Raw genomic sequence first — 27,264 nt, 5'->3', positions numbered from 1 at the left:
TGTTTTTGTTCTCTGGAGACAATTTCTTTTGGCTGTGTTGCAATAAGAGAGGATGATATTTAGACTTTCATATTTCACTTTTTTTCCCAATAGTTTTAAACCAATGAAGATGATTTTGTGTGAAGGAAACAAATTTTTCATAAAAGCTTGACAGCCACTGGCTTGACAAACGATTACTCAAAATTCCAGACATCCCAGACATGGCAAATTAAGGAATGTGTTTGATGTTTTCCAAATAGACTTGTTTGTCTCTGAAAATAAATCATAATAGATTAGATAAGGAGTACATCTATCAGGAAATTTAAATCTGAGCCCTGACAGTCTTGGACTGTTGTTTTTTTCCAGGTGAATGGCTTGGAATGTCAAGGAGACAAAGGACTTTGTTCTATCTAAATATTCTCCTTTGACATTTTGAAATACACAGACTATAAATAATATCCATAAATAACTGAATATGCTAATTTTTGAGTAGCAAAGTCCTCTGACTTCCACAAAAACTGTTTTGGAGGATAATCAGGAATGCTTAATATGCACAGTGGATCCTTTCTGTATTTTGCAAGCAGCACAAAGACTCTGGAAAATACTCATCAAGAAAATGAATAGATAATTCCTTGCAATAGTGAATTAATCAAGTGGACACAAAACATTTACTGTGGCTTTTTCCTCTAATTTAATTTTTCTTCCACTCTTTTATCTTGCATCTGACTCATCATTTTCCAGTGTCTTTTCCCGTCCTCTGCAGCCCCAGGCTGCCCTTCTGCTTTTCTGTTCAAGTTTAGGTTTTTTGTGCAGAGTAGCTGCCTGGAAATCTGATGCCTCCTGGCTTCTGTTTGGATCTTGGATATTGATTTGTGATTTGATTTGATGAGTTGATTTGTTCAGTAGTTAGAAATATTTTAAATTAGTTATCTCAGTTTTGCTTTTGAAAACCTCCTCCAAGTGCATATGGGACAGTAGAATTCGGATTTCCTCTTTCTTAAGTGCATTATGGCATTAAAAAAATCGATATTTGAAATTCAAAAGCAGTGAAAATTCTCTTATTTCTTTTCTCAGACCCAAATAATTATTACCACAGAAGAAATGAAATGACGACCACGGATAATCTGGACTTCAAGCATCACAACTACAAGGAAATGAGGCAGGTAGGCAAAGAGGCTGGTGGATGGAGGGTGGAGGGTGCAGGCTTTTCAGCTCTTCTGGAATCTGGATTCCACCTCTTCAAAGTATTATTAAACAGTGTCTGCAATATCTTTTTAAAATATTTTTTTCCTGTTTTAATTTATTAAAATCCCAAGGTCTTAATTTGTACATAAACTAACTTTAAACAGGTGACTGCATGACAGAGGGAGTATCTATCTACTCATAATGTGGCATTATTTTTCTTCCATTTATATCTGAGTGGGGAATGACAAAGTGGTTTCTCCTTTTAGATTTGACCCTGATTTAGCATCAGTTTTCTCATATATTTCACTGGGTTTGGATAATCAGAATAAACTCTAGAGTCCAATTCCACATTCACAGCTGTGAAAATCAGCAGAAACTCACCAAAAGCACTAGAAAAAAAAATCCTGTTAGTATAATTTTAAATTTGCCAGCCTTTTTAATCTATTCCTTTAGCTTCAAACAGCCAAACTTGGTCTTGTTTTTGTTATTGTTTTTAATCTTGCTTCATATCACCACAGACACAAGTGTGGGTTGTCCTGGAGAAATATTTTTGCCCTCTTTGTCTTCAAATATGAAGATAATATGTTTGGACTCGATGTGTGTGAATCACTTGCTGTGTGCTGAGTTTTCAGTGTATTTATACTGCATGAATCACCACTCGTTTTTATTGAGCAATTGTGTACTGAGTCACACATTTATTTTGGTAGGGATTTCATGGCCTATATTTCTGAGCACAGAGATTAGACAAGTAGAAACTCAATTGGCATAATTACTGTCAAGAACAATAAAATAAAGTGTGTCTTAGGTTTTCATTGCAGGTTGATCAGGTTAGGAACATCACGGGGAAAAAAAAATACAGCTTTAAAACCGAATGTTTTTAGTCTTTTCATACAAGTAGAAAATTTGGGACTGTGGTTGAGACCTGGTCAGTTGTGAACTGTCTTTATGCTCTCACAATTTCTTTTTTCCTCTGTGTCAAAATACCTAATTTATTTACAGCTCATTAGATTCTAATTGGGTTCTGCTGCTGGTAGGCAGAAGATTGTGGGTTGCATTGCAATAAGTCTTATATCCCCAAAACTATTCTTAGAACTTCAGGGCAAAATGGAACAGTAACTGTCAGAGTCAAGTTAAAAAAAAACACCACACCACACCACACCCCCCCAAAAATCCCCCTGTAACCTATAAATTAATGTCACTTTTTGTAGCTTCTTCACCACCAACCATCTTAGAAAAATTCTGGTCTTTGAAGATATTTATTATAAATACTGAAGGAGGAGGAGAGGTTGTTCCCTGGGCCATGTTTTGGAGACAATACATTTGTCAAGTAATGCAATATGTGAAGTATTTGTGAGAGGGAGAGATTTTCTCAGTGCCAGATTATTTCAATAGAACCCTCTGGTTAGGAAGTTGCTGTTCATGGTCAGCTGTTTATGGGCTTGGTGTGATGATAATGGGCAATATTGAAGAGCACTGTACGTGTTGCCCACTGAACAGGTTGATCTGAGGGTGAAACAACCAAATGTAGAAGGTCAGAGCAGTCCAGCTCAACATTCTGGGTTGCATGGAATGCCAGGCTGATGGTCTGTATCTGCTACTGTCCAAGCTCAAGGAGGAGGTGGTTTCCAGAGAGCCTGGTACTGTTAGGTGAACAGTTGAACTACATGATCTTAGGGGTCTTTCCCAACCTCGACAACTCTGTGATCTCCACAGAGGATAAAGAGGAGTCCTAACCTGAAAGACATGGACTGAGAGTCCTTTTGCCTCCTGTAAGTGTAGATGGCATTTAGACCTACATTTAATACACCTTTTCTGCATCAGACCTCCAGAAACCAGTTTTGTGAGGCTTCTTCAAAGACTGCCTGAAGTATTTTTCAGGTCACTAATAAGGTAAATAATTGGTAGTGACAAACACAAGCTGTCAATAAGAGCTGTTAGTGAATGTAATTGGGAAAAGTGCTTTACAGTCCTGCTGCTTGTTAATAAAGCCCTAAGTGACTGTTATCACCAATTGTCTTTGGCAGTTTGTGCAAACACAAACACAGTGACATTTCAGGTGACCTGTTGTGCCATTCATAGGAAATGGGTATGAGAAGATCAAATATGAAATATGTTCATTTTCAGTATGGTATTTACAGGAACAGTTAACTACATTACAGTATCCCCCACTGTTGCCAAAAGAGTCTCAGTGAAGTCTATTACAGAGGTTCTAATTCAGGAAAAGTTCTTTGACTCAGAAAATAATCATATGCTTGCAATTAAAGAAATTATGGGGGGGTTACTGAGGCCAATACAAATATTTCCACTGAATGTAATGTACTTTGAAGTTGGTTCTAGGCATTTTTGTCACTATTAATGAGCATTTACGTACTTTTAGCCACTTTGCTAAATTGATGTTCTTGGTATCCTGTGAGCACTGGAGTGCCAGGCACGTTAGCAGAAAACTCTGTGGAAGTTTCAGAGACAGCTCTGAGAGGACAGGCTTCCCTATTTCACAGCTTTGGAGCTGCATGGATGCAGTGATGCATCAGCCAGGACAGAGCTTCCAATTTGAAGAAGGTGTGAGAGGAGAAATTAGTTAACACAGGTCTGAGGCAGTGACAATATTTATACAGCACAGTTTTAGCCTTTAGCTAAAATAGAACTCCTTTTAATGTAATATCTCTGCTCACTGGTAGAGTGAAAAACTAATACTTCTATTGGAGAGAAACGTGATCCTATCACAACAATCCACTTCATTCTCTTATTAGTGGGACATGAAGAGTCCCCACACAATAGATCTCAACAAGTTTTGGTCTGTGAGGCTCTGACAAGAGCTTCATGTCTCTGTATTGTCCCCCTGTGCTGGGCACTGGTGAGGCCACACCTTAAGTCCAGTTTTGGGCCCCTCATGACAAGGGAGGCATTGAGGGGCTGGAGCCTGTGCAGGGAAGGGAACGGAGCTGGGAAAGGGGCTGGAGCACCAGGAGCAGCTGAGGGAGCTGTGGGGGCTCAGCCTGGAGAAAAGGAGGCTCAGGGGGAGCTTATCTTTCCCTACAACTCCATGGAAGGAGTTTGGAATCAGGTGGGGGTCAGTCTCTTCTCCCACCTAGCAAGGCAGAGGACAAGAGGAAGCAACCTCGGGTCGTGCCAGGGGAGATTTAGATCAGATATTAGGGAAAATTTCTTCAGAGAAAGGGTGGTCAAGCCCTAGCACAGCTGCCCAGGACAGTGGAGTCATCACCACCCCTGGAGAGATGTAAAAGCTGTGTAGATGTGGCACCTGGGGACTTTTGAGTCAGTGGTGTCTTTGGCAGTTCTTGTTGAAGTGGTTGCACTTGAGAATGTCAGAGGTCTTTTTTAACCTAAATGATTCTATGATTCTATACATACTGATAAAATTTTTGGTTCATTATGAGCAGGTTAGCCAGGAGGATTTAAGGCAGTGTGTCTCAAAGAGATAGTAATTGAGTGGTTTAAATCAAATGCTACCAGATGTAAACCAGTGTTCTCTGGCCTCACCGGCGTGTTTCAGCTGCAACAATAAATGCCACACACACTTACCCATGCCCAGAAAGTTAAGAAGGGTTCTGTGGGAATATCTGAGTACCCATAATACCAGCATGCTGCTGATGATGACAGTGCTGAAAATAAGTAGATATGAAACAAGACAATACACCAGAAGAGCACAACTGTATTTTTCAAACGAGTGATGAGTTTAAACTTGCCACAAGAATTGTTTCTCCCATCTATAAAACCAATGAGTGAGATGAACAAATGTACAGAAATAGCATCTTTTCAGTCTCTTTGCAAACTGTTTATAAATAGAAGTGAAGCTTCTTATGAGAGGAATTTTAATGATGTTCTTCCCAATGTGAGTTGTGTTTCCACTTAGATTTGCTAAATGGTGGCATGGGAATTGGACATATCTAATTATTACCTTTTTTTTAAATCATCAGCCTTGTGATCATCGAATATTGTTTCTAAATTAACAATGTGTGAGCAAGCAGTTTTGTTATGCCACAATATTTCCTCAGTAATGTATGCACGCTTGTTTATGAAATGATTGTCTAATTAACAGTCCCCAGGGTTCCAATCTACAGTAAAGTGCTGTTTTCTTTCTTTAATTCCTTCCAAAGGAAAAAAAGATCAAGGCAGATAAATTCTTGTTGTTTAAAGCTATTTGCAATAACCTAATATTAGTGCAGAAATTTTCAGTTTTGTCTGCACATTTTAGCATTCACCTGAAATACCACAGTAAAGTGTTTGTGGGACAGTTTAGGCTCAAGATATGCTGATCTGGATGACATCTGTGGAACTCCATTGGTTTAAACAGAAATATATGCTTAACTCGAAGCATTTCAGTATTTTTTTTATTATTATTATTATTATTATTATTATTTGATTGTATTTTAGCCATGTCATGCAATATCTGCAGAAATGGTGAATTGAATAGATTTTGATGGGCAGAATGTCTTTACTGACAACATTTCTCTTGTTGCTTCCTCTCCATTGCATAATGTTTTAAAAATGTGATAGCAGAGCTGGAAATTCATGAACTAAACTTAAAGCTTTTGCAACTAAGAAATAGTCAGAGAAGAAAATGAAGAGTTTGGCCACATCCAGTTTGGAAAGAAGTAATTCATAGTGGATCTCTTTTGATGCTGCATTTGTCTAACTACATGTCTTTTTGTTTTTGTTTTTTTTTTTGTTGGCAGTTGATGAAAACTGTGAATAAAATGTGCCCAAATATCACAAGAATCTACAATATTGGAAAAAGCAACCAAGGACTGAAGCTCTACGCTGTCGAGATTTCTGACAACCCAGGAGAGCACGAAGTTGGTTAGGATTTAGTCTAAATCTGTTGAAGGGTGCTGGGTTTTGGGTTTTTTTTCCCCCTCATCTTTTCCTGTATCTGCTGTAATTATCACTGATGGAATTATATTCATGGCAGCAAAGATTTCAAATGTATGTGGGAGGAACTTCAGCGCTGTATTTCTAAATTGGGAAGAGGAGGGTGAGCACAAATAGAAGACATGAGATTGAATTCCTTAATGATAATTCTTTACAATAGTAAAATAAAAGTGAATTTTAGTACTGGGGAACAGATTTTAGTTGTGGGGATTTATGTAGCTTTGGAAAAAATTTACCTTTTTTACATGGGGTGAATGCACATTATTCCTAATCATCCCTGAAGCATTTTGTTGTTGAGTACAAGGATTATGGCACTGAGGATAACCTTGAAATATGTATGTGGAACCTGTTTTAGACAAGGAAAAGACTCTGTGAAGTCAGAAATCAATTATGTGCAGTTACTGACTTCTCTTTTAAGGTCCTTAAATTCTGTCTGAGAGAACTACTAGCAATGTATTTTTCGTGTTATTTTTAACCTATCAGAACTGCTAAAATCTACCTCTAACATGCTAAAATTGTAAGTATAATTAAAAATACGTTTAACCAAGAATGGATTTTGGAGGTTTTACACAGTGGCTTTAGACATCACTGGGACATAAACCTGTTCTTTTAAAATAGCAACAGAAAGTAATCTGTTTCTCTAAAGTCTGTGCATCGTTTGTGCAGTTAAGGCACTTCTCCAGCTTTCCTTGGCTGAAATGTTGCTGATTGGCATCAGTGACTTTTAACAGATATTTGATTTGCTGCTCTGACCACAGTTCTGCTCCGTGTGCTTTCAACAGGGGAACCCGAGTTTCACTACATCGCAGGAGCCCACGGGAATGAAGTGCTGGGACGTGAGCTAATCCTCTTGCTGATGCAGTTTATGTGCCAGGAATACCTGGCTGGGAACCCACGGATTGTGCACCTCATTGAGGACACAAGAATCCACCTCCTGCCCTCAGTCAACCCAGATGGATATGACAAGGCATATAAAGCGGTAATGGGATTGTCAGCACTTCCAGGAATTCTTTTATTTGCAGTAGATGAATAAAACACTCCCCTCTTGTCATTATTTTTTTTTTTCGAAGTTCGTATTTTGCAATTTAAAAAATCAAACAATAAGCACACCAAGAGAAATTAAACCACTGAAACATCTTACTGAGAGGAAAAAAAAAACACAACAGTATTTTATATGACATTGGCTAACAGGAAAATATATATGGAAAGAAGGGTTACAAACACTGCCAGAACAAACCATACTGAGGTGTGTAAATCAATGGGAACACCATTTTGGAAAGTGGAAAATTCAGGCAGTCTGTTTCTCCTGAGAAACCGAGCTAAGCACGTGAATATTTGCACTCCTCCACAGCTGAAATTTAATAGTGCACCTTTAAGGAGAGCACGTTGTGCAGGACATCGTAATAATTCTGTCTGGAAGAAGACAGACAGCAGGAGGAAAAATTGTAGGGGCTGGTCAAATGCACTGGAAAATCTTCCAGGGAAGTCTGCACAAGACTGGAACAGAAAAGTCACAGTCACAGTCATGGAAAGGAAAGTGGGCTATCTCCTTTGCAGGATATATTTTGGCTAACCTCGAGTAATTTTTCATGGGTTTCGCTTCACATCATTCAAGGTTTCATACAAAATTTAAAAAAAAAAAAGGCCAGTTATTTATTTCAGTTAATTAAATGGTTAATCCTTCATTTCTCTGTATAGAATTGTCTCTGGCACGTTCCCAAACACTTTGCTGAGGGCTCACAGGTTGTTGTATTCTGAATGAACGTTTATCTTTCTTTTTCTTCTTTTTTTTTTTTTCCCCCCCTTTTAATTTTCAATCTAAGGGTTCAGAATTAGGGGGCTGGTCTTTAGGACGATGGACTCAGGACGGCATTGACATCAACAACAATTTCCCTGACTTAAACTCTTTGCTCTGGGAGTCAGAAGATCAGAAGAAGAGTAAAAGAAAAGTTCCAAACCATCACATCCCCATCCCTGACTGGTACCTGTCTGAAAACGCCACTGTGAGTAAGGGCAGAGAGAGGGGAACACCAAGGCTGGGTTGTGCTGAGAGAGAGATTTGCATTTCTCAAGGAATGAGAAATTTGATGCAGAAGTTCCCCAGCTGATCTAATCTTCCTGTCTAGATTTCCCTGTTAGTCAGTGGAAATAAAAATGCACCAAAACAAGACCATTCACCCCAGGTTTTAGAGGCAGGTCTTGAAGAAGGATCTGCTTCCTGGAGGATTCAGTTTGCCCTTGGCTAATGCAAGAACCTGGAAGACTCAATACCCAATTTTTTAGGCAGCAACAGGTAGACAGGGAAAATCTCACCCTGGAGCTCAGCCATGTGAATCAGGCTTCTCCCTAGCTTTTTGTAAACTCAGTGTCCCTATAGATTTCTCCTGGGGTTTTCTTATTTGAAACATATTCTTACCTTAAATAACACAGCAACAGCTCAGGCATATACAAAACCAATGCAGTGGCTTATGCTAAAACCCTTTATCGGATTGTAGTGCCAAAAATTTAACTTATTTTTGCCTGACCTTTTAAATATAATGGCAACTATTAATAGTGGCTGAGGGGAAGGCAATTAACTGTGGCAGCTCTTTAGTGCATCAGAATTACAGAATCACAGAATAATAAGGGTTGGAAGGGACCTCTGCTCCCAACCCCCTGCCAAGGCAGGGTCACCCAGAGCAGGTGACACAGGAACACATCCAGGTGGGTTTGGAATGTTTTCAGAGGGGGAAACTCCACGCCCTCTCTGGGCAGTCTATTCCAATGATTTGCCAACTTCCATGAAAAGAAGTTTTTCCTCATGTCAAGCTGGAACTTGTTGTGTTTTAGTTTATGGACATTATGTTTAAAATCCCTGGTTCTGGAAACTCATTTCAGCCCAAGGCAGGGGGAGCAGTGTCACCACGTGACATCTCTGTCAGTTCCTGCTCCTGGCCTCACTCCACATAGATGTTCCTCAGAAATTAATAACGTGAAGGTTTTGTTCAGTTTGTCCGGGTTGTCTGTGACCTCCCAGGCATGGCTGACAATTTAAAGAAGCCCTTCTCCTTGGCCACATCTCACCTTGCTGGCTGCTCAAGCTCAGAAACTCCCAGCAGGGCTCCTGCCCCTGGAAACCAGGCTCCCGGATTCCACGGGCCGAACCAAAGCCGCTGTTCCTTTTCCTCCCAGGTGGCGGTGGAGACGCGGGCAATCATAGCGTGGATGGAGAAGATCCCTTTTGTGCTGGGTGGCAACCTGCAGGGAGGGGAGCTGGTGGTGGCCTATCCCTACGACATGGTGAGGTCCATGTGGAAAACCCAGGATTACACCCCCACCCCGGACGACCACGTCTTCCGCTGGCTGGCCTATTCCTACGCCTCCACCCACCGCCTGATGACGGATGCGAGGAGGAGAGCGTGTCACACGGAGGATTTCCAGAAGGAGGATGGCACTGTTAATGGAGCCTCCTGGCACACCGTGGCTGGCAGTAAGTGTCGGTAGAAACTCCAGTTTAAATGTGGTAGTGCCACCGCTGCCTGGTGTACCTTGCAGAGGCGGCGGTGGTCAAATATGTGTGCTCTGAGAGGAATAAATCCCCATCTGAAGGCCTGTTCACTGCATTTCATCACTTAGCAGGGGATTGAAGGAGGCACTGCCAGTAATACCTGGTGACTATTTAATTTACAACCGAGTTTCCCCAAAGTGCCCCTGCAGTACATTCGTTTGAAGAATTCTGTGCATTCAAGATGCTTTGTCAGGAGGAAACCAACCCAGTCCAAAACCCATTGGCAGGGGGACCCTGTCAGCCTTTGCCATCTCACAAGGTGACAACAGAAAACTGCTGCTGAACATCAGAGCAATTGTCAGAGCTGAAGCAGTGACTCCAGGGAGAGATTCCAGTGGCCCTCAGATAAGGAGATCCTGATTTCAGCCTCCTGCTCACTGAACGCAGTCACAGATCAGCCCCCCATCACATTCGAGTTGTAATAACATGCCAAAAAAAGCTGCAGTTTGCTTGCTACCATCCTATTTTTAAAAGACCTGGAAATCCTTGCACTTGAACTTTTCATGGGCTCCACAGACATTTCTGCTGCCAGGATAAAATCCAGGCTGCATCAATCACCCTACACCCAAGCCTGTCACCCTGTTAAGGAGCACGAGAGGGAAGCTGCGTCCTGTGGTGGAGCCAAAACATGGATTTCCAGGAAAGCCCAATTAGAAGCACATTTTTAACAGCATTAGGCACAGTTATCTCTATGGGTGTACACGTGGAGCAGACTCAGAATCAGACACTCTGCTGATTCACCACGGTTCTGCTCGAAATCTTTGTGTTTTTATGAGTAAATCAGTCAAACAACATATTCTCTGAAATTAAGAAACGAGCCTGGCTTCTGCCATCACTTGGTGACAACAGGAGCAACGGCAGCAGTAATGGCAAACAGCTGCAGGAAAGTGTCTGTGCAGCCCACGTTTTACTGGAACTGGCTCGTGTTTGGAGCTTGCAGGTACTTCCACTGCACAAACATTTCTACATTTTGGACACGGCTTCTGTGGCTTTTACATTGGCCCATGTGAAGTTAGTCCTGGCCGGCCCTTAAAGGCTGCAGTCAAGAATTAACTTCTCAAATATTTTTTCAGGAGGTTAAAAAGTGTTGGGTGAAATTGGGAAGGGGATGATTGAACTCCTCAATGCTTGACAATACATTTCTGTGTGTTTCTGCAAATTCTAAAGCATGCTCTGAAAACTAACTTGACCACTTAATTATCTAATTTATGAACTTAATTTTTCTAAGTGCTATAAGAAACATGATTATGAATTGATCCAGAAAAGATGACACTGGCCATGTCACTAACAGCTGTCATACTAAGCTGCATTAAGTAATGATGGACAACATAGATGCTGAATATTATCCTGATTTCTTAGGACCATTTACATATTGGATTTGCTTCATCTGATTTGTTTTATTTCTTGATAATGTTTTCATTATAATTTATACCTTGCTCTGTTCCATTACAGCAAGACTTCCAGGATATTCTTTGAGACAAACTCTAGAATATTGCTTTCACTCGCAGTTTTTACACCCTGGACTACAGACTAAACCTCAAAAGATATGGTTTCCATTTGAGCTCAGTCTCCAAGCTGCAGGATGGTTTTAGACTTCTTGTGTCTCCTTAGACAAGTGCAAGAAAGTGATTTGTATTGCAGATATATACACATGCATATATAGATATGTATTTTGCAGCTGTCAGTTAACCAACCACCTTGCATTGCAAAGGGTTGTCCAAGTATGATTCCAGATTTCTCCCATATTTTTCCACTCTGTCATTCCATGACCATGTAGATATAGCTGCATAGCTCACTCTAGTTTTTAGAATTTATTTATTTATTTACCTTTTAGATCAACATGTAACACCTTATTGTCCTAACCCCTGCTTGTTTCGTGCCTGCCCTGGAGGTGACACCCCAATAAACTGCGTGCAGAACCTCTGCCCTTCGGTGTGGGTGGCATCTTGTTGTACCACACCTTGAAGCTGTCCATTCCTTCTCTCCTCATCCATCTTCCTGGCCTTGCAGTGACCATGCACAGAAACTTTTCACTGCTCATCCCGTGGGAGAATTTACAAGGGATTTTTCTGATTTCTTTCCAGGACCAGAGAATCCCTAGGGAAGCATGTGCAGCACAGATATCCAACACCTCCCTATGCCTTTAAAACCCAACCATGTTATTTCCTGCACATTTTTTGGACTGCAATGAGTGCAAGTTCTTCAGCAATTTTACATGTAAAGTTTCTGCACTGGCTGAAGTGCACAAGGACAAAGAACAGATTGATTTAGTTTTGTTTCCAGCGTTTTCAAGGCTGGATTTGCATGTTCAGACACTATGAAAGAGTTGCTCTTGGCAAAGTTAAGCCATTTTTCTTAAATGCATGTATTAAAACTGAGCAATTACTGTGTATTGCTAAACATTTCACAGCAGATTAGTCAGGATGGGATACAGTATGTGAGGAGAAAATAATTGTGGCTGTTTCTCAAATAGAGGGGAAGCACATTTATGCAGAGTAGCATATGCCACTCGCTGATATTTAGGTTTTCCCCATCAACAGAAGTGAAAAGCTGAACATCTGCATTACATAATCCTCCTGCTCTGCTTCCAGAAGGCACTGAGGGCTCCTTAAATACTCGACTTCTGCTCTGTGGTAATTGGACGAGACCAGGTGTTTTGTTTTAACTCTTTTCAGTCAGAAGCACTTTTGGTGACTGCAACTCCAGCTAATCTGTTTCGCTGTGTTGGCCACACTGTGGCATTTCTAAGACTCCTTTGCCCTGCCAGGCCTGCAGACTGAGCCAGCTACATAAACACCCAGTTTGTATTCAAAGAGGTCCCATTAATATGCATAAAAAGATCAGATCTGATCAGCAGATTAAAAAGGATATGAAATTGTTTCCTTTTTGCCCCCTGTTGACAGGCATAAATGACTTCAGTTACCTGCACACGAACTGCTTTGAGCTCTCCATCTACGTTGGCTGTGACAAATATCCCCACGAGAGTGAGCTGCCTGAAGAATGGGAGAACAACCGCGAGTCCCTGATTGTTTTCATGGAACAGGTATTCCCACAGCAGTGCAAATTCTAAATAACTTGGCCACTCCTTTCGGTTTGAGAGAGAGTTTAAGGTTTCTGATGTTTTTCTTGCATGGCTAATTACGTGGTTATTGGTATTTATGGTAGAAATCTTCCCTACAAATAATACTGACGTATCACTTCAGGCAGGTTGGTTTGACTGAGAGAATTAAATAATGAAAAAAATTTGATTGTGGGTTTCTAGAAAGGGCTACTAGAAAAAACTCCTTGGTTCTGTTGCTTTATCTGTTTCTTTTCCCCCTATGTCTTGAATTTGATGCCTCAGGAATCCTAACAGAATTTGTAAGCTGATTCACAAGTTAATGCCTGGAGGGCTGATATGGGTTTAATAGTGGCATTTCACAATTTTGTGAGCCATAAAGTAGGAATATAAGACACATAATTCACATATGGAATTAATAATTAGTTTTAACTTCCGAGTAATACAGCTGTTCGTTGCTGTGCAATATTTACTTGCCTTTTTGTTCTCTCCATAGGTCCATCGTGGCATCAAAGGCATAGTAAAAGATGTGCATGGAAAGGGAATCCCAAATGCTGTTATCTCAGTAGAAGGTGTCAACCATGACATTCGCACAGGTAAAAGTTAAAAAAAAAGCAAAACCGTGAGTGCTAAAGAGTAGATTTATGGTTTAAAAGCAAAATACAGAATTTTATGGAAGTTTTGAACCCTTTTCAGAGCCAGCAGGTAGGATATGGTCCAAGGGGAGTGGTGCAGAAGGATTGGCACATGAGGAGGGAGTCACTTCTTTCTATGTTGCAGCTGTGTAGACAAGAACAATACTTTGGCTTTCCTCTCCACTCCTTCTTTCCAACTCTAACAAAGTATTGAGCAAATAGGATTTTATGTTCCCCACATCAATAGCCTGATTAGGACTGCGTCTAAAGAACTCTTATTGTCACTTTTCTCATGTAAATGTAGTGCACATCTAACCCAGAACAATCGTAACACTGAAAAACAAGGGTGCAGGTAATGCCATGCTGGGTGAAGAGCATTTCTCTGGCTGTTAACAGTTACAGGACTGTGAATCGTAGAATCACAGATTTATTTAGGTTGGAAGAAGACCTCTGAGGTCATTGAGTCCAACCATTAATCCAGCACTGCCATGTTACCACTAAACCATGTCCCTAATACCACATCCACATATTTTTTAAACACTGACTTTATGGGGGTTTATGTCTTTACTGGTGTTCTGGGTCCTTTATTTGATGCCACTGTCATGAGCTTTGCCACTGAGGCACAGTATGGCACATGGACACATAAACTGATTTCAGGCTATGGAATCTCATAGAGCTTTTGACTTCCAAATCCTTAATGTTTGCTACATGATCCGAGCCAGTAATGAATCTTGGAATACCTAACTTAGTTTATGATTAATTTCAGTGCTACCATGTCTCCATTGTAAAAGAAGACCTTGAATGACAGATATTTAATTAGGCAATAATGATTCTGCCTTAAACATTTCAAAAATGGGACCACTGGGAAATGGTAGCGGGAATTAAAGTAATCAGCTGTTTTTTCTTGTCTTGGAAGCCTTGGCAGTCTTGAAAGTCTGCCATGAAGTGTGGGTTGCATTAGTCTGTTAACAGAATTAATGTATTGCTCTGGTTGAGGCTGAGTTAATGCAGTGTGTGATTAATCTCCAGCTCTCTGTACACTGGATTGCCATGTGAAACAGAAGTCAACAGATTAAAGACAGCAAAAGTGCTACAGGAAGGAGACTCATTGACAAGTCCAATAAATGTGCAAGATCCCAAAATCCACCTTGCAACACTCAGGGAATGATGCAGCTCTTTGTATCTCATCTTATTGCTGAGCTTCTGTGGCTCAAAGCCATCTGTACTTGTTGGCAAAAATAAAAGTGTTTATTTAATTCTTTTTAAATTTTCTTTTTAATGAGACATTTAAGTTCACACTTTGTAAATGGGAACATAAAAGTTCTCTCCTGTTTTATATTACACAGATAACAATGCACGTCTCATTAGTCTCTGAAACCAGAGGATTTATGTTAGAGCCAAAAAGCTAAAATGACACGTATAACTCCAGATAAAGAAGGCAAATTGTCAGCAGTCTTCTTTCATTTATACCTTTTAAAATGAAAAATGTTTCCATTTAAACCTCTGAGTTGCCTTGATATAAAAATAGGCCAAGCAGGAGAAGAATTATGGCCACTATCTCTATTCATATAAGTTTTGTTGCAAGTGAGCTCAGCTCTCAGGTATCTGCTGTTTCATTGATACATTAATATGATGGACTACTCTGTAGAGCCAGACAAAAGTTGTATGTAAAAGCCCTATAATAACATCTACATGTTTGAGAAAATTTCTTTGCTTCTTCCTGTGGACAAAAAAAAAGAAAAAACACCCCAAAAAACCAAAAAAAAAAAAAAAAAGCCACAACAAAACAAAAGTGCATGGACAGCACGTTGTTTTTAATTTCTCTTGGACATACAATGTATCTTATGGAAAGAGAGGGATGCTGACATTCAGCTAACACTATTAATAGGCTAATTGAAGCCATTGATCCCGAGAGTAAGAGCTTTGTTGGAAATTATTCCATTTTCTCCTGATGCAGATGTAGCTATTGATTAAGTCTGAGTGATTACATGTTGTTACAGTTAGATATGGACTGTGGTCTATAAGATAACCTTTGGAAAGAGTTCATCAGCTGGATGAGCAAATGCATCTGTTTTCCCCATGGTGCAAAGGCACTTTTGGGGTTGCTTCCTGTAATTGCACATTTTGGAAATGTCAAAGTATGTATAGATGAAGAAACGTGTTCCTGGTGAAACATTTCTGAATCACAGCCAGAGTTCAAAGACCAGTACATGTTTCTGTGTGATTTGTACTAAAGCATAATTAATTTAATTTCACATAACATTTAGACAATTTTTTAATCAATATTTTGGTAAGATTCCTATGATTTTATTATGATTTATCATTTTAGCGTAAAAATCACTTTTGCACTTTTACCATTAAGTAAGGACTGTCCTGTAAGGCTCCAAGTATTTCTCTTAATTGAAGTATTTATGGAGTGATCTGACACATTTAATCTATAGTTACTATCTTTACCTTAATGCATTGTTATTTTTTCTAAGCAGACATGGCAATCCTTTTCCAGACCCAGGAGGTGGATGTGGATGTAGTCTGCCTCCAGCCTGCTCCCACTGGAACCTATTATTTCAGCAAACCTATTATTTACTAAATTTATCTGGATTTTTAATTGCGTTCCTTTTGCCATCTGTTCTGACATTTTTTTTTACCTACTGGATTTAATCTGATTTTCAAAAAAACCCCAACCTTTTAGCCTGGTATTAAATTCTGGGCACTGGCAGCTGACAGAAATACTTGTGTCTGCTGGCTTGCAAATGGAAAGGAGGTGAAGTACATCCTGCTAACAGCTTAATATCCAGCTTTGTGATGAATTCCCGGTGCTGAGTGGATGTGTAGGTTTATTTCTGGCCTTGTGTGGGGTGGTGATGAACTGACTGTTAAATGTGTCAGAGGAATGTGGGTCAGTTTGGCACTCCCGGGGCTAGAGCAGGGCTTTGAGCAGGGCTGTGTTCCCAGCCACTCCCAGGGTGATCCGTAGCCTTTTCCCTGCCCTGCAGCAGTGCCAGAGCTTTTACAGCTGAAAAGGAGCCCTTGGGGATAAATACAAGGAACTTGGGCAGATTTATGTTTTGTCCTTTTGTTAAGTCTCCGATGGACCCAATGGTAAGGGAGGACTGAATAAAGAGCTTCTCTTGGAGCCCTTCCTAAAAATACCTGAATCCTGAGAAAGAGAAAATTTGGACCTTGATCAATGTGGTCAAACTGGAGAAAAGAAAAATGTAAACATGTTGGGATGTAAGAATTAACTAGATTGGGTGCAATTCTGGCACACTCAGAGACTGCAGTTTTAGGGTATAACAGTATTGCTGTTTTGTTAACACTTGCTGCTTGCAAACATCTTTTTTTATTTTACCAAACCCTAAATTGAAATCCTGTTTCTTTAAAAAGAGGCTGGCTAGTCTGATCTTTTCCCAAATATAATATTTTTATGCAAATCATCTTTATTTTTTGCTACGCTCTGCATTGCCAGCAACCCAAGGCCAGTGTTAGTAAGGCTGTCCGTTCTCATCAGTGCTAAAAAACTCCAACCCCTCTTAGTGCAAGAGATGTTCCATTTCTATTTATATATAGAATTGCATGTTTGATTATGTACTTTCACTCACAGTGGGTTTTCCCAGGACAGAGTGCAAAACTTATTTTTGGTATTAGTTTTTGACCTATTTCAATTCACAACTAAGAACACCTGCTAGTTAAAATCATATTTAAAAGAAGGCTAAAGTCATCCTTATGTACATATGGGTACATAAAATGGGTACATCTGAGATCATTTGTGAGGGAAAAAGAAGAAACCAGTAAGTCCTGATTCAATGTGGTGTTAAAATATATCTTTGTGCATGAGTAGTTCAGTTGATTACAGGAGTTCTGTTTGCCCATTTACAGGTAAGAAAGTGGTTAAGTACCCTGGTGAATTATACTTTGTAGGGAAATCAATGCAATAAAACTCAGTGTAAGGTTTTATAGATGGGGATATTTACCTACATCTCCAAGTGAGTTGATATTATGTATTCACATGCTTTGCATACTAAATAAGCACAAAAATCTGTGTCCAGGCAGCCTGGCCAGGGTCATGGGTGCAGTGTGGTTACTCCACTGGGGCTCCCCTGGATCCATCAGTTACAATTAATTAATTTGGGGAAGGTTTTTTTGTACCCCTTGGGAACCACCAACCCTTTGCCTCAGAACCTCCCACCTGCCAAAATTTTTAGCCAGATTGAAGCCCATTGTCCTTTCTTCATCATTTGGAAAATGTACCTGAGGTGTGTTTTCCTCTAGGGTTGGCAGGATGAGGGGGGGATGTGATGGGGAGCAGTCTCTTTGACACCCTCTTGGTGTTAAGGATAGAGGGTTCCTGGTCGTGGTGTCATCTTACCCCTGTACATGAACTTCTGCATCCTCATTTAATGACCTCAGGTTGCTCCAGGGGCAGTTTAGGTTAGATATTAGGAAAGATTTCTTCATGGAAAGGGTTTTCAAGCACTAGAACAGGCTGCCCAGGGAAGTGGTGGAGTCACCATCCCTGGAAGTGTTCAAAAAACACGGGGTTGTGGCACTTGAGGACATGGCTCAGTGCTGAACATGGTGGTGGGGCTGGCTTGATGGTTGAAGGTGATGATCTCAGAGGTCTTTTCCAGCTGAAAGAATGGCCTGAAGTTGTGTCACAGGAGGTTTAGGTTGGATCTCAGGAAAAGGTAGTCCCCCAGAGGGTAGTTGGGCACTGAACAGGCTCCCCAGGGCAGTGGGCACAGCCCCAAGGCTGCCAGAGCTCAAGGAGTGTTTGGATGATCTCTGGGACACAGGGTGTGACTCTGGGGGATGGGCCTGTGCAGGGCCAGGTGTTGGACTCAGTTATCCTTCTGGGTCCCTTCCAACCCAGGAGATTCTGTGATTCTACAAAAAAAACTTTGGATGTGGCGCTTGAAGATGTGGTTTAGTGACGAACATGGTACTAGCTTGATGATCTCAGAGGTTTTTTCCAAACTTAATGAGTCTATAAACAACACCTTCCTGAAGGAGGAAAGACCAGAGTCCTAAAACCCCTCTTGTTTCCCTCCCAGGAGCCGATGGCGATTACTGGCGCCTCCTCAACCCGGGCGAGTACGTGGTGGGCGTGAAGGCCGAGGGCTACACCACCGCCACCAGGACCTGCGAGGTGGGCTACGACATGGGAGCCACCCAGTGTGACTTCACCATCTCCAAAACCAACCTGGCGAGGATCAAGGAGATCATGAGGAAGTTCGGGAAGCAGCCCATCAGCCTGTCCGTGCGCCGGCACCGGCAGCGGGCGCGGCAGTGGCAGCAGCACCGATAGGCGCCAGCCCGGCACCCCTCGGTGCCCGCGAGCTCTGCTTCTGCCAGCCTGGCTGTAGTCGTAGTGAGAGTTTCATAGCCCATCTCTTCGTGCGTTATTTCTCTGCAAGAGGCCTTTCTGTTAGTGGAGATGGATGGACGGTGGGGGTTCTCATTTTTCGGGAGCAAAATCCAAACTCAACCAAAAAAAAAAAAAAAAAAACAACAACAAAAAACCCACAAACAACCAGCCCTGGGTTGAAGGGAGAGGCAGGAAGAATGGAAGGAGATGTTTTGAGGTAACCTGGAGTGAAACGTTTGGCTTGTTGATCCTTTGTAAATCTCTTTTCTTTAAAAAGAGGAGAAAGAAGGATTTAAAAAAAAAATATATATACTTGTAAAGGAGAAGTGTTTTTTCTGAATGAAAAATTGAAAAATGCTGTATCTGAAGTATAAAATTGATATATTTTTGCAATTTTAAAGAAGTTTGACACTCCTTATGTTTTATTCTCATATGGGAGGAAAGCTGAGAGGGGACAACTTATGTTTAATGTGGTTAAAACACATGTCATAATTTAATCCCCTTTTCCTGAAAGTCTCTCTTTTGACAAGCACTATAACATTGAGAAAAAAAAACCTGCAGTAAATAACCCACCTTTGCTTTCCTGCTTGGGTTGTTTATATTTCAGGATGTAATGTGATTCCAGAGTTTAATGCCAGGGGTGTTTTCTTCTCTGGCTTTTTTTAAGAAGGCTGCATTTTTACTCCAGGAACCAAACCTAACGAAAAGCTCATGGGATAAGGACCACTTTGATGTTGTGGTGTTGCAGCCCCTTCTCTAACGTGGGACAAGGACTTGAACAACGCTTTTCCTGAGGAACAGCCAGTTGTGTCGTGTATGAGAGGAGAGTCTTAGCCACTGATAGGTGCTTAGTTCATAAATTAATTGATTTCTGGCCTGACTTTAAGTGCCTTTTGTGCTCATGCCCATCTCATGCCACTGTCTTCTGTGACACGGGAGGGATTTTGGGCTCCTCTGCGTGACCTGCTCATCCTGCTTCTGCAGCTGCTGCCTCTGTGGGGGCAGGATTTGTGCTTTCTTTACTGCCTTATAAGTAACAAAATTGTACAGCAGGATAGGACTGAGGAAAGATGCAGACCAGTATCTAGAGAGAATGAGCTAAATAAACACTGGACAAAGTGTCAGCGGATGAAAATGTAACTTCGCTCTGTTAGCTTCAATGTTATGACCTTAATTATACCAAAAAAAAAAAAGGGTCAGCTGCATGATTTTAGCCAGCTAAAAGTCTTGTGGCTAAACAAACATCTTGTAATATGCTTGGTAGAAAGACTGCAGCATACACTTCCAAATACAGTTCTGTTTCAAACATTTTAATTGCTCTTACCGTTTTTGCCTGTTTGATAGGATTCTTGGAACAGGCATTCCCCAAAGTACCGTTCAAAGCTGAGGAAAAAAATAAAGTGCCAGTAGAAAACTTACTGTAAAAGTACCACGTGCCATCTGTATTAAATCTTTTGTTTTTCTTGTCCAGGAATGTTGGAAACACATAAAAGGCGTGAACTCTTGCATAGTAAATAGTCATGTTCTTACATTTCTTAGATAATTTCAGCTCCTGCTTTTTGTGCAGATACCATTAAATACCAGCAATGTATTTGTCAGCAAGGGCTTAAAGAAAACAGAAGAGTGGAAATGTAATTCTCTATGACTGAAATTATGGAACAGCTCCAAGTCAGCATCATTTAGATTAAGTCATAGAAGTAAACAAATAACCCAATCATTCCAGCATTTGCAATTCTATTTTACTTATTTCACCCTATTTACCAGCCTTGCAACATTCTGTATGCCATATATTTTTGTATAGCAAATATAACAGCAATTTGTCAAGAAGGGTGGTGATTTTTTTTGACAGGTGAGAAGGGATTAATGATGTCTTTGTGCAGGTGAAAATGTGAAATAATTTTTGAATACGGAGTAGTGATAGCAGACAAGTTGTTAGCAGTTAAATTTGGCTTGTTTATTGGCATGTGTAGATTTTGTTGCCACCACAATAGATCAACATCCTACACTATATTTTTTGCTATGAACTGATGGAATATCTCAGGTGGATTTTCTCTGCACTCCCACAAAGGCTGCCCAGTTGTCTTGCTGGGGGTGGTTAACGTGCACAGAGAAAACAGGAACAAACCAGCCAAATTTAAATCACTCTGATGATCAGGTTGAAGGTGGAAACCACCCTCTTAGTCCTGACAGGTCTCAGTTCTTTCTACCTGGAGATAACAGTGTTAGAGCTTAACTTCACAAACCTAGAGGTTCCCGTGCTTTGTTCTCAGAAGGGAGCTCAGCTCAACGAGAAGTTCTTTTTCATTTGGTAGCAAGAAGTGGATTTGATGGGGAATTCCTGGACATCTCTTAGCTGAAATGAGATGGATTCTGATTGCTGAAGACCTCATGGACATCAGATGCTGAAGATGGTGGCTTTGGTGCTCTTTACTGGCTGTCACTAGTGCTGACACACGTTTGGGCACAGCAGAATAGGACTAATGCAGGTGACCTTACTCCATTTTAGTCCAGGCATTACTAAATAAATGGCCTAATAGCTGTCAAGTGTACTTGTCTGTGCAATTATTTTTCGGTTGTCCAGCACCTTTACACTGGAAAACACTCAAGCTCAAAAGAATTTTACTAGGAATTTCAGATGTGTGAATATCTTGTGCTGAGCTGAGATGTTTATGCCTGTCTTGGATATAATAATATTACCAAAATGATGTGTGCCCTATTTACTGTATAGTTGTGCACTTGGGAGCTAAAATGTTCCTTTCCTTTGAAATACATAGCACTGTTATTTAGCCTTTAGACAGATCCAAACCAGAAACCAATAAATCTGGATACCAGTGCTTTCTCTTTATCTACCTTTTCCACCTCTTTAGAACAGTTTTTTTTTTTTCTGAATTCTGTGCTTTTAATCTCTTTTCCTTTCAGTGTTGTAGGAAAACAGGAAACCCTGCAGAAGTGCAAGGAAATGAAACTTGAGGATGGATACAGCCCTTTTATAATTACAGATCCATTTTAACAGCCACTTATGTGGGAACTTTGCTAAGCTTTTATCATCGCTGCTATAAAAGAGAAAAATACAATCCCTTCCAAGTAATAAGAAATTCAGCTGCACAACCTCACCCACACAGTAAAGGTTAAACAAATGAAAGGTTAAAACACGGAGATATTCCACTCTCCTTGATAATATCAGCCATCACTCATCTGCTCCCATGCAGAGCCCTGACCATCATAAAACACAGTGGGAGCTGATGGGCTTCTCCTTAACTATCCATGTCATGTTATCCAGCTATTCATTTTTTACTTCTCTTAATTATCATAATTTTTATCAACCTGTATCTCACTTTTTTTCTCATAAATGATATTTTTCTGATAAAAATGAATGTGAATGAAGTCATTGTCTATGCTGGCTAAGAAATACTTTTTTTTCATTGGATATTTTAAGCCTGTCACATATTTTCAGCTTCTGTCACCAACTACTTTCCCTTCCTTTATCTGTGTGTAGCTGTGCTTTTTTTCCTCTGCCTTCAGCTCATTATTTTCCCTGAATTTGGCACATCTCCCCAAAGTGTGGATTTCAGCAGGCAGTGACTGAGCGATCCAGCCAGATTTACTTGTCTCTTTTATCATCCTGTGGTAGGTGGTTGACCTTTTTGAGAAACACAAAAACAGATATGAGTTAACTTGAAACCGAGTACAAGTTTCACACCAATGACTCTCACTAATTTAACCTTTAAAAACTGCCATGTGATACGTTTGCTGTGAGTCTGAAAACGTCCAAGTTGGGAGGCTCTTTACCTTTTATCTTTGCAACCAGACTCTGTGAGTTTAGGGAGCAGCCACAAGCCTGAGGGAGGAAGCGTGAAAGCACAAACAATTAATAATTTTGTGGTACCATCACCTCCTGCTGCAAGACTTTGCTATTCCAGCCTGGAAACACTGCAGGACCAACAGCTCTGTGCACACCTTCCAACTCTCCAGCCAGAGAAGCTCCATTTCACACTCACTAAGAGGATACAACTTTTCAAAGCCTTTTTCTTCTCTTACTGGAGCAGTTGCATACCTGGAGAGAGGGTCAGTGATTTTTACAGTGGATTTCGTGGGCACTTTTAGGTCCTCTTGCCTGTGCTGCTGTGTGCTATCATAGTGACAAACAGTTTCCTTGGCTCTTTCCAGTCCTTAACAAACAGCTGTGAATCCTTTTTGGGTTCAGTTGAATAACTCAGAGAAGTTTTAGGGTTTTATTCTGGCATTTCCTTACTATTCCAAGTTTAAATCATATCTATACACTTAATTTAAAGTCCTTGCTAGTCTTTAATTTCTTTTTGAAGGTCATTAAACTTCAGATGACACTCTTGTATTTCACTGTAACACTATAATAAGCTTTTTTAACAGCAAAACTTGTGTTCAATGAAACCATCACGGTGAATGCAGTCTTGTGCCTGGAACAGTAAGTCACTGAATAACCATTCCCTGCCACCTTCCACTGGTACAATCACCATTTTGTAACATGAATAGTCATTTTATAGCTCAGCAAGGCTTACAAACCCACTAAGTCTGCATTCAGGTTTGTAGTACAGGTTGTTGGTCTGATCTTGTGGCTTCTCTGTCCACTTATCCTGACAAGTGACTCAGTTTTATTTTGATGGTGACTGCTGTTTCACATGAAAATTTTACACAGTGCTCTCATCTCTTGATCTGTTCCTTGCTCATTGGGCAGATAAAGGATATTTTTATGCCTTTCACAAATTTCAGAGGGGCTGCAATTGATTTGACCATTTTAGATATAACATTTCAACTTAAAACTGCATAAATGAATACACTTACCGATAAAAATGTCAATAACAGGATTTTGAAAAGGTTGTAAAAAAACTTCAGGCAGTGAACATGTGAGTGTCTTTGTTCAGCTTTGATACAGTGTCAGGCTCAGAGGTGTTAAATTCATCTTCACCCATGTCTGGTGGTTTGAACAGGCCAAATGGACTAATATCCCCCAGTTTTCTTTTCAGGCTGCTTTGCTTCTCTGTTTTACCCTCTTACTTTTGTAAGAAAAGGTGTAAGCAATTTAGAAAGGTCTATTTTCCTGATTGGGACATAGGGAAAGAAAAGGCTGAAGGACTGATGAAGAGCAAATATTAAGAAAAAAAAAAAAAAAAAAGAAAAAAAGATAGCTCTGTAGTCATTCAATGCATTCAGGTTTTACAATGTCTGCAAGACTTTATGAAGACGTTATAGATGTATTTAAAGTTGTCTCCCAACACCTGTGAATTCCATGTGAAATTGAATATTTTTCCCCAGTGACTTCAATAATAAATCATCCTGCCCTGTGCTCTATAATGAGGAATTGCAATGTCCAGTGTGGACTGGGGCTGGAAGCAGTTGAAAAACACTGGGCAGAGGGTAAAGCACAGCGGGTTTCAACATCAGAAAAAATAAGGTATATGTAATAGGACATACACAGATCCAAAGAAACATAAATACAGAGACCTGGGATGCAGCTTCAGGTGCATGCCCATATGGGAGCAGACCAAACAGGTTCATGAGTAATTTATACAAAAAATATATACCACAAAAAAAAAATAAAATATATACACACACACACAGAGAATGGTCTGTTCTATGAGAATGAGATTAAGAAAAATTAAACAAGCAAAAAACAACACTAAACAACACTTTGCTTTTCGCAAGTAAAGTAAGTAGGAAGAAAATCTCCTCTGCATATTTGAAATAATATTTATTTACCAGTTCAGAGTATGAACAGAAAGCTGTCTTTTCCTTTTTAATTCCATTCCAAATCTGAACTGCATATTCTGAAATACAATTGCTGATTAGAGAAAACAGATAGTAACAACTCCCACCTATTATTACATGAACTAACATCAACCACCTGATATTCTAATTATCTAGTCATTAACTCTCCTCTAATTTGCAGCAGCTGCTTTCTAGAATTCAATCTATCACTTATGTCAACAGCACAATCATTCTTACCAACTCTGTGCTATCCCAGTGGCAACCAAAAAGAGCATTCAGAGCAAACTGTCATTTAAGGATTTAAAAAAAAAAAAAAAATCATCCACCCTTATTGTCAGCAAGTAAAATTTGAAAAATGGAATTACTTTTTGTGGTTTAGATGTGACAGAAATTCAATACCTGGGGTAATAAGGATCAATGGCAGCACAATCTCACTTGAATAGAGCAGGGGGATGTAAATTTGCTATCTGTTTTCTTACCACAAGGATGGTGGATCTGATTACGTGGCTTCAGTGTAAAAGGTGTTAAAATCACATTCCTGTTTGTCATAGTTTTGTGAGCCCTTTAGCTCACAGGTGAAGGGAATCATTAATTTGATTTGGCCACAGCTCTGACTGAGCTCAGTGATCGGCTCCTCCTCACTCCAAGGTTGTTCTCAGCAGCAGAAGTGGCTTTACAATATAATTGGGAAGAAGTGGGTAGTGAAAGGAAAAATTGATTCTGTTTTTATGATCTGCTCTGTATCTGCCTTATTTTTTTATACATTTGGCTATTGAAGGGCATCTGGAGCCACTGGATGAACGTGATGATTTCCTGGAACATTCCAACCCCCGGTGGTTGTGCTGAAGGACCAAGACTATTGATTAACAGCTCCACCAGAAACAAGACATAAACTGTTCAATCTACCCCTTCAGTTTAATTCTAAATGGGTTTGCTGCTGTTTGTTGCTATATTGTCATTTTTTAAAACGCTAAAACGAGTTCCTTCAGTGTTAGAACTTTGAGAGTTATTTTTCAGACATGTATCTGGTTTTAATAAAATTTCACAGCTGTGTTTCCTTGCACACTTTATTTTATTTTTGCCTAAAAAAGCCATAAAGGACCAGTTCAATGACTCTGAGTCACTGTAAATTTGATTGCTGATGGTAGTGATGCCAGTAACCAGGTCACCCTCGGCATTATGTGCAGAAAATAATACGATTTGGAGAAAATTCAGCATTATAAAAACAGTTTCTCACTGCATCTCTCACGAGCATTCATACCAATTAATTGATGAATTTCCATCTTGGCTTCAGAAGCAATCTGTCATTCTTAAAACAGTATGGGTCTCCAGAGAGTACTTTCTGGATTATCAGAGTCTTTAGATGTATTATTAAGACCTTGACTGCTGGATGATTGATAAAATATAAATCAATAGACCTCCCCTAGAAACCATCCCTGTCATCTGCAGGGAGATTGTTGGGTTTTTGGGTCTAATGTTTGGGAAGTGAGATCAGGAAAAGTGTGAGATTGGGGTGGGAGAAAGAGAACCATTTTTACAGAGGAAAAACTGAAGGATGGAAAAGAGGATTCCAGCTGAAATCTTCTACTCCCCTCTTTGTCCTGAATAACCTTCTTTGAACTTGCCTTTTCCTCAATTTTCAAATAGTCCATGTTTCTGAAGAAGTCACTGAGGTGACCAACAAAGAACATCCTAAACTGTGGCATTTCAAGATTCCCAGTACAAGCCAGAGAACTCAGAAGCAGATGCTGCATATTCCATTTCTGTTGATAGCTGGTTTTTCATAGAACAGAAAATTACTCTGAAATTTGGGATCTGGCAGAAAGCAGACTGGATATTTTTCCCACCAAGGGACCCGAAAGAGAGCTGATAAAAGCTCAGGGAATGGAATGGTCAGAGAAGCATCCCTTGAATAAGTTTGTGATTTGACAGCAATTTTGTGTTTGGTGTGAAGGAGGAAATGCTGTTACATCATTTTCCTGGCAGGAGGATGGACAGTCAGTGGAGAACAGGTGAAACAAGTCAAGCCAGGGCTCTGTTCCTGTTCTGTTGTCCAGAGTATTTGTCCCTTGGCAGGCACAAGCACAGCTCTGAATCATCAGTCCTACAACTGAGAATCCCGATGGAGGTGTTGAGTCTCTAAAAAGATATTATTAGAAGTATCATGAACCATTAAGGATGTTGAAATCATCTGTTTCCAATTTAAAATGGAATAAATGTCTGTTATTAGAAGGAATAAAACAAAACAAAACAACTGTGAAGGGGAAAGAAGCAGCAAATAAGGATGTTAAAAATGATGGAGTAGAAATGAGTCTCTGTGACCCACAACACCACTGGTGTGTGTTTCTGTGCCTTGTGTGGGCATGTTATGTGCACTCCAGACGTTTATTTTTAGTAGATAGAAGCAACTGGGAGGACAGGCAGCCCTCAGGGGGCATCCACCCTGCAGAGCTGCCTATTGTTTCACATTAGGAAATCCAAATTGTACAAATGCAGCCTTATTATAGTAACAATCCAAGCAGAATGTAGGAGTCTCTGCTGTTCCTCAGCTTTCCTGATTATGTCTCATTGAACTGCAGTGAGCCTAAGAACTCATGATGTAAAACAGTGGTTATAACATAAAAAAAAAAAAAAAAAAAAAAGGAAGGGAAAAAGAAAACAAACCCCCAACCCTGCTAAAGAAAACCCTGGAGTCTCTGGTGACTTCTCTATCTGAAAATGCTACCTTGAAACATTTAGGAGTTTGGCCGTGGTTTTATATGCCAGGTTGTAAAGAGACTTTAAAGAGGAAACATGAACACATTCTCATTTGTTGAAACCCTGCAAAGCCTACTGATATCAAGATAATATTGCCCAACCC

The 27,264-nt window shown here is 40.2% G+C and overlaps 1 protein-coding gene across 1 annotated transcript in view; it reads left to right on the top strand.

Annotated features, from left to right (window-relative positions):
* The window catches only part of CPXM2 (carboxypeptidase X, M14 family member 2), a 74,124-nt gene extending 52,918 nt beyond the window's left edge, over positions 1–21,206 (top strand). The window contains exons 6-13 of the mRNA XM_050305344.1: positions 1,054–1,142; positions 5,862–5,985; positions 6,840–7,036; positions 7,881–8,060; positions 9,229–9,526; positions 12,508–12,647; positions 13,159–13,258; positions 18,349–21,206. Of these exons, the coding sequence (XP_050161301.1) occupies positions 1,054–1,142; positions 5,862–5,985; positions 6,840–7,036; positions 7,881–8,060; positions 9,229–9,526; positions 12,508–12,647; positions 13,159–13,258; positions 18,349–18,602 (1,382 nt within the window). The 3' untranslated portion in view covers positions 18,603–21,206. The remainder of the gene's footprint in view (positions 1–1,053; positions 1,143–5,861; positions 5,986–6,839; positions 7,037–7,880; positions 8,061–9,228; positions 9,527–12,507; positions 12,648–13,158; positions 13,259–18,348) is intronic.
* Positions 21,207–27,264: the final 6,058 nt, after the last annotated feature.

The sequence above is a fragment of the Myiozetetes cayanensis genome, unplaced genomic scaffold (assembly GCF_022539395.1).
Source record: "Myiozetetes cayanensis isolate MyiCay16 unplaced genomic scaffold, myiCay2020 scf10, whole genome shotgun sequence".
Lineage (NCBI taxonomy): Eukaryota > Metazoa > Chordata > Aves > Passeriformes > Tyrannidae > Myiozetetes > Myiozetetes cayanensis.
The sequence above is the reverse complement of the archived record's forward strand: the minus strand, read 5'-3'. Positions and strand labels throughout refer to the sequence as shown.